The sequence below is a fragment of the Sinocyclocheilus anshuiensis genome, unplaced genomic scaffold (assembly GCF_001515605.1).
Source record: "Sinocyclocheilus anshuiensis isolate Anshui unplaced genomic scaffold, SAMN03320099.WGS_v1.1 scaffold193, whole genome shotgun sequence".
NCBI lineage: Eukaryota > Metazoa > Chordata > Actinopteri > Cypriniformes > Cyprinidae > Sinocyclocheilus > Sinocyclocheilus anshuiensis.
The window spans coordinates 326,585-338,357 of NW_015536468.1; the positions used below are offsets into that span (position 1 = coordinate 326,585).

The window sequence follows — 11,773 nt, forward strand, 5'->3', positions numbered from 1 at the left end:
TGATATGTCACCTTTAAAGCATGGTCTGCTGTACTACTTTAGCTCCTCTTACTGGATAAATGTTGCAATAATATAGAAAGCTCACAAAGTAGAAAAAGCAAACTCTGTTTTGTAATGGATCTTTAAAAAACAAGTCTGTCTTTGATTAAACCATGTACAATCATAGTTTAATATAAAACGGCAACATTAATAAATATTTGAGGATTTTTTTGTATTAACATTTTTAATCTTCTATATTCTGTTTTCTTTCACTTTGTTTGACATGTTTTGACCTTTAAAACATTTGGACAAATATTGTTTATTTTATTGTAGTATTATTATTATTTTATTTATTTTTTGTTATATAATCTGGAGACCACGGGACTTTTATTATGGTATGTGTTTTTGCTGACGATGAACCACGGGTTCCGCTTTCGGAGTGTGTTGTTATTGTGCTTCTGGTCAGGCTCAGGCGGCAGGAGAGCAGCCGCTCAAGATGATGGAGCGTTCAGCGTCAGACTCAGAAACTGAAGATCATGTCCAGCCTTTACTACGCCGGAAAGACACCGGAGAACTTCAGAAAGGTAGCAGAAACTATGAATGCCTATTATGTTTTTATGCAGATTTACAACATGCCATGTAATTAAAAGTGCGCTGGTACCATACGTGCCATAATATTAGTACTTACAAAGTAATAATAAATATGTAAATGCAGTTATAATTGTTGTGCTTAACTGACAATGTTCAGCTGCATTGTAAACTTGTAATTTGCTAGAACAGCTCATGTTTAAAAATTCCTTGTTTTTAGTATTCATGAGATGTCTCAGTCATTCAATCATCCCAAAAGTGCAGACTTCATCTCTTTCGCTCAGTGTGATATAATTGTCGCAGCATTTGATGCAGTCTACATAAATAATTCAAGAGCATTTTCAGATGTGCTTTCAAAACAGGCAGTCACGTGAAGGAGGAAGTGTGTTAGTCATGCAGGTAACTGCCCTAAAAATGTACAGTGATAATTGTTTCCGCCTAATACTATACTATAGTTACTCTTGTTACAACTGTGAAATCATAATATGTTAATATCAAATGTCCTAATGTTTTGTTAAAATTAATAATTTATTATTATTATTACTATTTCAAAAATGTAATACATGTTTTATGAACGTGTCAGTAATGCTACTGTTTTAGGAATCTGTCGAACAAAATCATAACTTGTAGTTCAATAAGGAACCACTCTTAAAAATAATTTGAATGAAAATTTCTTTAAGAATCTGAAAAAAGAGTGTTTTTCTCATAATTCAAAGTACACTGGTCGCACTGCATGTTTTGGGTGCAGCATGCCGTGAAAGGTCTTTTTTATATCACCACATTCAGTCATAATTTGTATTCATAACTCGGATACAAAAAGTCATACAGGTTTGGAACAACACGAGTGCAAGTACACTTTTGGGAGAATCCTTTAACCACTGTTTGACAATGGTTTCGTCCGTTTGTTCTTCCAGCTCCTGCTTGCTGCTCCTCACGATACGGGTTGGCCTTCTTGTCCTGTTATGGCTTCTTTGTAGCATATGCCCTCAGGGTGAACCTTAGTGTGGCAATGGTGGACATGCTAAAAAACAGTTCCAGTGCCAACAACAGTTCCTCCGTCTGCCCTCATCACAGCATCCCAGTGCCCAAACACAATCACACTGTAAGAGCATCTACTTTATGGTCTCACATTTTGTATGTGCAAACTTTTCCAGAAAGGTGTTCTGGAAAAAAGTAAGGTGTGCTGTGAGAAAAAAAAAAAAAAGTTTTAGTTTTTTTATGTATAGTCATAGTGCACATTTTCGAGAATTTAAGCCCAAGCATGAGATCTTGGAAGTGTAATCATAGTTAGTTCAATGTCTCCACAGGCCAGTGTGTATGACTGGGATTCAGAGACTCAGGGATGGATCCTGGGCTCTTTTTTCTATGGGTATATACTTACTCAGATACCAGGTGGCTACTTTGCACGCAAATATGGTGCCAAGTGGCTCTTTGGTATCGGCATCCTTTGCACTGTGATCTTCACCCTGCTGACTCCAGTAGCCGCTGATCTGGGAGCTGGTTACCTCATCGCTGTCAGGGTGTTGGAAGGCATTGGGGAGGTAACCTCAAAACTCATTACCTACAATATGGATTTAGTACTTCTGTTCTTGTAGTTTGAAAGTCGATGTTTCATTGTTGTCATAGATTATATAAGTGTTATTCATTTTGGAAAATAAAAGTCTTAAAAAGTAATTCTTGTGCATCCAGGGAGTGTCATATCCTGCTATGCATGCGATGTGGGCATCATGGGCACCACCTCTGGAGAGAAGTCGACTGCTCACAATCTCTTACACAGGTGCCCTGCTTTGATTTGTAACAATCTACTCAAGTTTTTGTGTATTTGTACTATTATTTCTTTTTTCTTTTCTTTTACAGGTGCTCAGCTGGGAACTGTAGTGGCTCTTCCTTTGTCTGGCCAGATATGTTTTTACCTAGACTGGACGTACGTCTTTTATATATTTGGTAAGTTTCATTATAATACGCATTTAAAGGTGACCTGTGTGCACAATCAGCATAAAATGTAACGCTACAGATTCTTTCACAGGCTTGTGTCTTAATACAATCTGAATGCACACTTTATCTGATTTCTTCACAAATCATAGGAGCTGTTGGACTTCTTTGGTTTTTCCTTTGGTCTTGCTTTGTCAGTAACAGTCCCAGCTCACACAAAAGGATAACGGAGGCTGAGAAGACTTACATAATGGCATCTTTAAAAAATGAAGTAGGCAATGTTACAGTGATCTCATACAGTGTCTGTCTTTAAGATGATTTCTTTATTCTCAAACCAGATAATGGTTGACTCATTAATTGTTGGTTTGTATTAAAATATGCCATTTTCTGCTCCAGCTGTCCCCAACCACAGATTACATCCCATGGACATCAATCCTTAAGTCTTCGCCATTATGGGCCATAGTTGTGGCACACTTCTCCTACAACTGGACATTTTACACTCTGCTGACTCTCTTACCCACCTACATGAATGATATACTCGGATTCAGCATCCAGCAGGTGAGTGCAAAGCAGGACTGACGCGTCATTTTTATTTTAAAACGATCAGACAAATTTGTATTTTTACCAAATGTATTTCAATGTTTTGAATGCTTTGTAAGCTAATGATGAAGATTATCATACATCAGTGATATTTACTTATTTTTTATATTTTTATATTCATATTCCAAAATAAAAATTGTTTTGCATGTTGAGGTTGGTCAAAATAAATAAATAAATAAATAAATAAAATATTCCTGTGATGGCAAAGCTGAATTTTCAGCAGCCATTTAGTGTTTTATGATCTGTCAGAAATCATTCTAATATGCTGATTTGTAGCTAAAAAAAAAACAATAATTATCAATGTTAGAAACGGTTCCTTTATATTTTTGTGGAAACTCTGATGAATAGAAAGTTAAAAAGAATGGCATTCATTTTAAATATAATTATACATGTCCTCACTGTCACGTTTGATCAATTTAATGCATAATTGCTGAATAAAACTATTTCTTTAAAAAAAAAAAGTACTTACCCCAAACTTTTCAACAGTAGTGTATTTAATATAAAAACAGGTTATCTGAAAACGATCATTGCCTCTAATCAAAAGACCTGTTTGCCTTTTAGTAAGTGTGAACTCACTGTGTCATTCTCAGAATGGAATGCTCTCAGCTCTGCCCTACCTTGGTTGTTGGTTGCTGGCTTTGCTGGGTGGACAGCTGGCAGACCTCCTGAGAGAGAGATATCTTATCCGCACTGTAAATGTGCGTAAGGCATTCACTATAGTAGGTAAGACATTCATAGACACTATTTACTTAGTTTTATGCTGAACAGTACATTTTAAAATGTATTGATGGGATGATTGAACTGGTGATGTGAAGTCTGTTAATGATAATAAATCAATGTGTCTGTTTTGAATGTGTCCAGGAATGGTGGGACCAGCCGTTTTCCTGGTGGCTGCTGGCTACACTGGATGTAACTATGTCTTGGCTGTAGCCTTCCTCTCCATCTCCTCCTCTCTAGGGGGCATTTCGGCCTCTGGATTTAACATCAACCATTTGGACATTGCTCCCTCGTAAGACAAGGCTTTTTATTGGCAATCATATATGATTTATGGTTTAGGACAACTGTACATGCATGCATGTCACAAGTTAATTATCGTTGGAACATGGTTAAAGTACCCCTTCATTTTCATATTTTATTATTTTTTGTTTATTTTTTCTTCTCAGATATGCTGGGATATTGCTTGGTATCACAAACTCATTTGCCACTATACCTGGCATGGTGGGCCCTGTAATAGCGAGATCTCTGACCAAATCTGTAAGTTACAATTTATTGCATTTATATATAAATGTAAACTATTTTATCTTTTTTATGCAACAACTGCATTACATTGTGACATGCTGCAAAAACTAAGAAAGGTGCTGTAAGAGTTATTTATTTTAATACTGTGCCTGTCACTGATGTGATCATATGATCGTTATGCATAAATGCTTCAAGAGAAATCAAGTAACAAATGCTTAAACATTTTGTTTTAATCTAGAACACCATTCCAGAGTGGCAAATTGTCTTCTACATCTCCGCAGCGATCAATATATTCGGAGCTGTTTTCTTCACAATATTTGGCAAGGGCACAGTCCAGCCTTGGGCTGTCCAGTGAATACACATCCAGTGAAACCATTAGCCAAAGGGACGTACCTTTTGTAAATTCTATGGAGCTCTTAGCAGTAGTTGCATATGGTTTGCAAACTAATGAATATTGCACAATCCAATGTTGTTGTTTTTTTAATCATACCAACAAACACAATGACTTTTGGTATTTTTTTTATTGGTAATGTCTGTATTTGTTATACTTGTCAGTAGCTTTTTCAGACAATTTTTATTTTTTCAAACAAAGGTGCAATAAGTGAAGGGAAGATAAAACATGGATGGTACATCCAGTCATGCTAAAGAGATAACATTTTTGATCACACTACCAGTGTAGTCCAGTTCACGCTTGTGAGCCGAGTCTGTTTAGTGAATAAAAAACCTGTGTGAATCAGTCAGAGCAGTTACTGAATTAATCCGACTCCTGAGTTTTTAACTTATGAATTTTTTTTTCATGAGACCCGCTGTAGCTGTTCTTAACACATTAGTAAGAACTATATCAATTCTATTTCTGATTTGTTAAATCAGAAAACTAAAATAATCGTAATAGTTAAGGAATTGGGAGTCTTTTGCTATTAACGTACTTATGAACTATGCCTTATTGGCAATAAGTGAAGGGTACATCCAGTCATGCTAAAGAGATAACATTTTTGATCACACTACCAGTGTAGTCCAGTTCATGCTTGTGAGCCGAGTCTGTTTAGTGAATAAAAAACCTGTGTGAATCAGTCAGAGCAGTTACTGAATTAATCCGACTCCTGAGTTTTTAACTTATGAATTTTTTTTTCATGAGACCCGCTGTAGCTGTTCTTAACACATTAGTAAGAACTATATCAATTCTATTTCTGATTTGTTAAATCAGAAAACTAAAATAATCGTAATAGTTAAGGAATTGGGAGTCTTTTGCTATTAACGTACTTATGAACTATGCCTTATTGTAGGCCTATGATTATCACAACATGCCTTACCCATACTGAAGCAAGAGGCCTTAAGGGAGATTATCGGTGAAATCATGTCTGGTTGTTACGTTTTAACCTTTTTGTACGCTATAACTGATTTATGATGTTTACATTTTATTTCTTTCTGTTTTGTGCAATCGTTACTAAGTGAAACAAAATGAATAAATCCGTGTAAACACTGTGTTGCGTAATCTGTCAATTGTCAAGATGCTACAATACATGCTTCATCGCCTGTCAAATACTTGTATATCTAATAAAATTGCACTCGTTTATGTTCAAGTTGTGCATATATTAATAGAATGATCAATTCTGCTTAAGACCTTTTTTTAAAGAAATCTGTGAGACCAACATTTTCGTCGAATTGCGTCACCTTTAAAACCATCGCAGCAGTGTTTAAAGCTAATGCGTCCGCAGAATAAACTCGTGCACTTTTTTCCTTTCTCGTCCGTCAATTCGAAACTATTTAACCAGTTCTTTACAATCGTCGTCTGACCTCAAGCATCCTCAGTGACTGATGTAGTCTGCGCATGCGCAGTCGCTTTCGTCGGGTCTGTATTATAACCGGTTCAGACGCGCCGCTCAGCCTCTTCAGCACCGTTCCAGTATCCCGAGCACGCGCGCAGGTACAGTACCGCACATCTTTATCTGCGTATTTAAAAAGAAACCCAACAAACGGGTGTGTAATTATAAATGAAGAATTTCTGCCGGTATTTCTGTTTTCTGATTAGTTGTCGCTTGTAATAGACCTTACTCATGCTTCAGTTCGACATTGCGCTAGATACAGGCTGGGAATGGGAGAACATGGCGGCAGCTGCAGGCGAAGGGATTGCACTATTAAATCCTCTAGACATCTGAATGATCTCTGTCGCCTGCTGTTCTTAAACGACTAATATTGCAATGATTTAGAGCAAACTAACACCGAAAGGACTAGCTTTCTGAAGTCATGTCAGGCTGATACGACATAGGAGTCATTTAAAGCCCTTTAAAGAATGCGATTGTATTAGGTAACCTTAACAAGAATAGCCCTTCTGTTAACCTCTGAAGGTAAGCTGGGAATTAGCTTCCTTACACTAATGGCAGCCCGGCTCGTGCTTTAAGGAACGTCTTGAAATTCTTGGAATCTTTTAAAGAATGCGATTGTATTAGGTAACCTTAACAAGAATAGCCCTTCTGTTAACCTCTGAAGGTAAACTGGGAATTAGCTTCCTTACACTAATGGCAGCCCGGCTCGTGCTTTAAGGAACGTCTTGAAATTCTTGGAATTATTCATTTGAACAGGTTACAGCTCATTGGTAATGATGCTGATGCAATAATCATACAAGTTGGGTCCATGATGCAGCCAGACCACAATGCACTACCTTAGAATGGAATATGAATTCTAGCTTAACCAGCTGTTCTAATATTTTTTTAAATATCTTCTTTTCACAATATCGGATACATGAGTGGCTCACAAATGGGTGCCAGTCTTTTAAATCAGCAGGCGAATCTTTACAAAATGGAGGTCTGCAGGACAAAGTTGTACCAGGCATGAAGAAAGGCATGCCCAGTCTGTAAAAGCGTTGCTGGTTATTTGGCAGAACTAGAAGCCTAAACAGCCTGAACGGATAAACTTAATGCTGGTCTGAGGGTTGAAAAAAGGAGATGGCGTAGTGAATACCGTATTTGTTAAACAAATTTCTTTGTCTGCATTTCTTTCGGTGTCCAATAAATGAAATTCAAATAAGACATTTAAATTCTGCAGTCACAGGGAGCCATAGACGTTGCCGAGCTGGTATTGCATAGGTCATTCTAAGAGAATTACACAGATTACTGCACCCAAAAATTAGATTTCTGGCATTGTTCAAGCAGATGTCCTGTGTGGTTTACTTTCTTTAGCAGAACACAAAAGGAGAACTTTTGAAGAATGTGCAGGTCTGTCTTGTCCATGATGATTTTACATCCTTTTTGAGGCCTTACATCCTCAGTCGCCATCCATTTTTATTCAGTGGAAAAGAATGACCAGAATATTCTTCAAATTTCTCCTTTAATATTCCACAGAAGGAAAGTCATATGGACTTGGGAAGACATGGGGGTGAATAAATCTAGGAATTTTCCTTTGGTGGTGTACTACTATGTTGTATACTGTATCATGAGATCTACTGATGAACAGTGCATGTGTTTAAAAGGCCACTTCTTAAGTTCATGGAATTAGTGTTTTTTTTAATTGGATGAAAAGCATCCTCTAGCCAGGGAACGTGTCTAACTTAGTTTATGTCTTTCACAGAATTTGCACCGTGACTGTTTGCTGTCTGTGTAAAGCTTCACAGTTACATTGGCACTTTAAATAAAGCCGTCAGCCATGGGAAAGGAGAAGCTCCACATCAACATTGTGGTCATCGGCCATGTGGACTCTGGAAAATCCACTACAACTGGCCACCTCATCTACAAGTGTGGTGGGATTGACAAGCGAACAATTGAGAAGTTTGAGAAAGAGGCTGCAGAGGTATGATGGAGATATTGGAGACATTTAAACTAATACATGACTAAAAACTATTTCAAGCTGTTATATAATGTTTATGTGCATCACTCATAGATGGGAAAGGGCTCTTTCAAGTACGCCTGGGTGTTGGACAAGCTTAAAGCAGAAAGGGAGAGAGGAATCACCATCGACATCTCCCTGTGGAAGTTTGAGACCAGCAAATACTATGTCACCATCATTGATGCTCCAGGACACAGGGATTTCATCAAAAACATGATCACTGGAACCTCACAGGTTAGGAAATAAACAGGCACACAGATATATTTTAGTAGCTGCTACAGTATTTATATAGAAAAAAATAATCCCTAACATTTTCTCTGACCCTCAGGCGGACTGTGCCGTGCTGATTGTGGCTGCAGGTGTCGGAGAGTTTGAGGCTGGCATCTCGAAGAACGGCCAGACCAGGGAGCATGCTCTTCTGGCCTACACATTGGGTGTGAAGCAGCTGATTGTGGGTGTCAACAAGATGGATTCCACTGAACCCAGTTACAGCCAGAAGCGTTATGAGGAAATTGTGAAGGAAGTCAGCACCTACATCAAGAAGATCGGCTATAATCCTGACACAGTGGCATTTGTGCCCATCTCTGGCTGGAATGGAGATAACATGCTTGAGGCCAGTCCCAATGTAAGTAAGATGGGAAATAAAGTATTGTTTCCACTAGGGCCTCACGATTAATGAAAATAAAATGGTAATGGCTTTGATATGGCTTGCACTGCATGTTTCAGAGTGAAATGCAGCACTGTGTTCATTTACAGTCCAGTGTTTTCAGTGTCTCAGTGGTTTGGTTCGCAGTAAATGCTACTTCACACAAATGTTGTTTGGGTTGCTTATAATATGCATTTAGGAACACAGCATGCTAATCATCTTCTCGAATTTGTAATATAAAAAACGTATATGAACCATCTGGCAACAAAAGAGAAGCTTTAAGGGAGGTTTTGTGGCAATCGCAACTTTTATCGAAAAATGACAATTATATTTTCTGCCCCAAACCGTACAGCTCTAGTTTCCATATGCCATATGAAGCATTCTGAATTTCTTCATTGAATATGAATACTTTATGCAAAATGGCATCCCAGCAAGTTGGTCCCAATCAGCATCGTCATTAGGTTTCTTTGTCTTTACTTTAGATGACTTGGTTCAAAGGTTGGAAGATTACCCGGAAGGAGGGAAATGCATCTGGGACCACCCTACTGGAGGCTTTGGATGCCATTCAGTCTCCAACACGTCCAACTGACAAACCCCTGCGCCTGCCTCTTCAGGACGTCTACAAGATTGGAGGTTTTAATTTGTACAAACTGTTACAGATTTAATAAATTTTACCTGTTTTTGCCTAAAATATGGCCAGGCATTACTCTGCTAACATAAAGCAGAGCTGAACTAAATGCAGTGTTTTCACTAGGCATTGGAACTGTTCCTGTGGGCCGTGTGGAGACTGGAATTTTGAAGCCAGGTATGGTGGTGACCTTTGCCCCCGTCAACGTGACAACTGAAGTCAAGTCTGTGGAGATGCATCACGAGGCTCTTTCAGAGGCCATGCCTGGTGACAACGTTGGCTTTAATGTTAAGAATGTCTCCGTCAAGGACATCCGTCGTGGCAACGTTGCTGGAGACAGCAAAAACGACCCACCTCAGGAGGCCGCCACCTTCACTGCTCAAGTAAGCTCAATTAACTTCTGTTCTCATTACTCACTTCAGCAAACCTGAGCTTCATTCTTTCCCGTCAGGTGATCATCTTGAACCACCCAGGGCAAATCAGCGCTGGCTATGCCCCTGTTCTGGATTGCCACACTGCACACATCGCCTGCAAGTTCGCAGAGCTGAAGGAGAAGATCGATCGTCGTTCTGGGAAGAAGCTTGAGGACAACCCTAAGAGCCTCAAGTCAGGAGATGCGGCCATCGTTGATATGATCCCTGGGAAGCCCATGTGTGTGGAGAGCTTTTCAGAGTATCCTCCGCTGGGTAAGTGCTATCCCAACATCCCATCCCAAGAGCAAAGTACTTCATTGCTCATTTTTTATTAAAGTTAAGGTAACTTTAGTTAAATTCATTAACTATTTTTTTTCTTGATTGTTTGTCATTCCTCTTTTATGAATATCTAAAAGCCATGCCAAACAATCAAGACGATTAAGAAAAATTTGTTATAGTTCACTCAAATGTTATACATTAAAAAATGAAAATTGTTTTCTATCATTTACTTCCAAACCGATGACTTTCTTTTCTTTTTGATAATTTGATAGAGGTAATTAGGGATGTAACGATTATCTCATTAGTAATGAAAATCGATTAAATATGTGACGATTCAAATCGGTTGAGATGCTAAAATCACGATTCATTTAGGGGTAGGAGTTTATATTGCATGTCTGAGGGGAACTTACTGTCTTTTGAAAAGTTTAGATGATATTTTTTCTTTTCATCTTGCCTCTGTGTAATTAATGCATATTAAAGTTCATAAGTGCAGCGCTGCTTTGTTTACAGCAGAAACCAAGGAAACACTTTAAGCGCCACCTGCTGGCAGAGAGTGAATCTGCGTCTCATTCAGCTCGTCTGCTGTTTCGGTTTCATGCAGATATTTTTTATGTATACTTTCACAAAACCAGAAAGTCAAACCATTCTGTTTTTGCTTCAAATTTTTAAATTACACAATCTAATTTAGATTAAAAAACTGCTCATGTTGCATGTATGTTTTGGATCATGATTAAAATGCAGTGGTTGCCTCTAATTTTAAATGGAAAGAGCACAGACAACGCCTTATTTTGTTTATATGAAGAAATTTATATGAATTTCTTTTATTTGTGTTACTTATTTATTTGATTTGGGGCTTGTTTTCAAATTTCAATTTAGTTTTGTTATTTACATTTATATTATATTTAAATTTTGTCATTTAACAAATGCTTTTATCCAAAGCGACTTACAAATGAGGATAACAGAAGCAATCAAAACCAACAAAAGAGCAATAAAATGCAGATGCTATATTAGTATATTATAGTGATATATTTCAATTTCACAAAGAAATGTGCAGCATTTTGTCCAAGCAATAATAATAGGACACATTTAATTTATAATTGGTCTTAAATCTCATTTTGTTAAAAGAATTGTGAATCGAATCGATTCACGAAATCAAAATCGTGAATCGAATCGTGAGTTGAGTGAATCGTTACATCCCTAGAGGTAATGATAGGTAATTTCGTCCTTACATCTGAATGAAATGGACAGTTGGAAAAAAAAAAAACGTAGGGCAGTCGACTGTAAACCAGTGGCAGGGTTTAAGCAGACTAAATGATTGGAGAGGTCCGGCATACAGAGAAGTCGGCCTTTTCCCCGAAAGATTGTTTTATAACATTTTTACTTAAAAAAGAAAAAAAAAACATGCATTTAGAAAACAGGGGCCTCATTTATAAAACATGCGTACGCACAGATTTGATCTTGGAGTGTGCGTACACTAAAATCCACGGCAACGTTCATATTTATAAAAACGGTCTTTGACGTGGAAAAGTACATACCGTCACGTCAGGGTCTGAGCAAGCGTACGCACTTTTTCTTGTGGCAAAGTCGGAGTACTGCAGCTATTTGAACATCTAAGCTGCAATAATAATAAAAGCGGTGTACGTGCAAGCA

At 37.8% G+C, this 11,773-nt stretch overlaps 2 protein-coding genes across 3 annotated transcripts in view; both read left to right on the top strand.

Annotated features, from left to right (window-relative positions):
* The first annotated feature begins 369 nt into the window (after positions 1 to 369).
* Positions 370 to 4,857, top strand: slc17a5 (solute carrier family 17 member 5). Its single transcript, XM_016493205.1, has 11 exons — positions 370 to 563; positions 1,482 to 1,669; positions 1,875 to 2,108; positions 2,257 to 2,344; positions 2,425 to 2,511; positions 2,652 to 2,770; positions 2,896 to 3,057; positions 3,690 to 3,822; positions 3,961 to 4,108; positions 4,263 to 4,353; positions 4,577 to 4,857. The coding sequence occupies exons 1-11, from the start codon at positions 476 to 478 to the stop codon at positions 4,691 to 4,693; spliced, it is 1,455 nt and encodes a 484-aa protein (XP_016348691.1). The 5' UTR covers positions 370 to 475; the 3' UTR covers positions 4,694 to 4,857.
* Positions 4,858 to 6,169: 1,312 nt separating this feature from the next.
* Positions 6,170 to 11,773, top strand: part of eef1a1a (eukaryotic translation elongation factor 1 alpha 1a) — a 7,884-nt gene continuing 2,280 nt past the window's right edge. Inside the window, exons 1-7 of one of the 2 annotated variants that reach the window (XM_016493382.1) lie at positions 6,170 to 6,262; positions 7,903 to 8,121; positions 8,212 to 8,391; positions 8,486 to 8,782; positions 9,286 to 9,436; positions 9,558 to 9,814; positions 9,883 to 10,117. In XM_016493382.1, coding sequence (XP_016348868.1) covers positions 7,978 to 8,121; positions 8,212 to 8,391; positions 8,486 to 8,782; positions 9,286 to 9,436; positions 9,558 to 9,814; positions 9,883 to 10,117 — 1,264 coding nt within the window. In that variant the 5' untranslated portion in view covers positions 6,170 to 6,262; positions 7,903 to 7,977. The remainder of the gene's footprint in view (positions 6,263 to 7,902; positions 8,122 to 8,211; positions 8,392 to 8,485; positions 8,783 to 9,285; positions 9,437 to 9,557; positions 9,815 to 9,882; positions 10,118 to 11,773) is intronic. The other variant, XM_016493312.1, reaches the window with a different exon arrangement.

Bases quoted from the DNA above. Each gene is read 5' to 3' on its own strand.
- slc17a5 (XM_016493205.1), top strand. From the start codon at position 476: ATGATGGAGCGTTCAGCGTCAGACTCAGAAACTGAAGATCATGTCCAG. The intron at 2,345-2,424 runs GTGCCCTGCTTT...TTTCTTTTACAG, and splicing joins GCTCACAATCTCTTACACAG to GTGCTCAGCTGGGAACTGTA. The intron at 4,109-4,262 runs GTAAGACAAGGC...TTTTCTTCTCAG, and splicing joins CATTTGGACATTGCTCCCTC to ATATGCTGGGATATTGCTTG.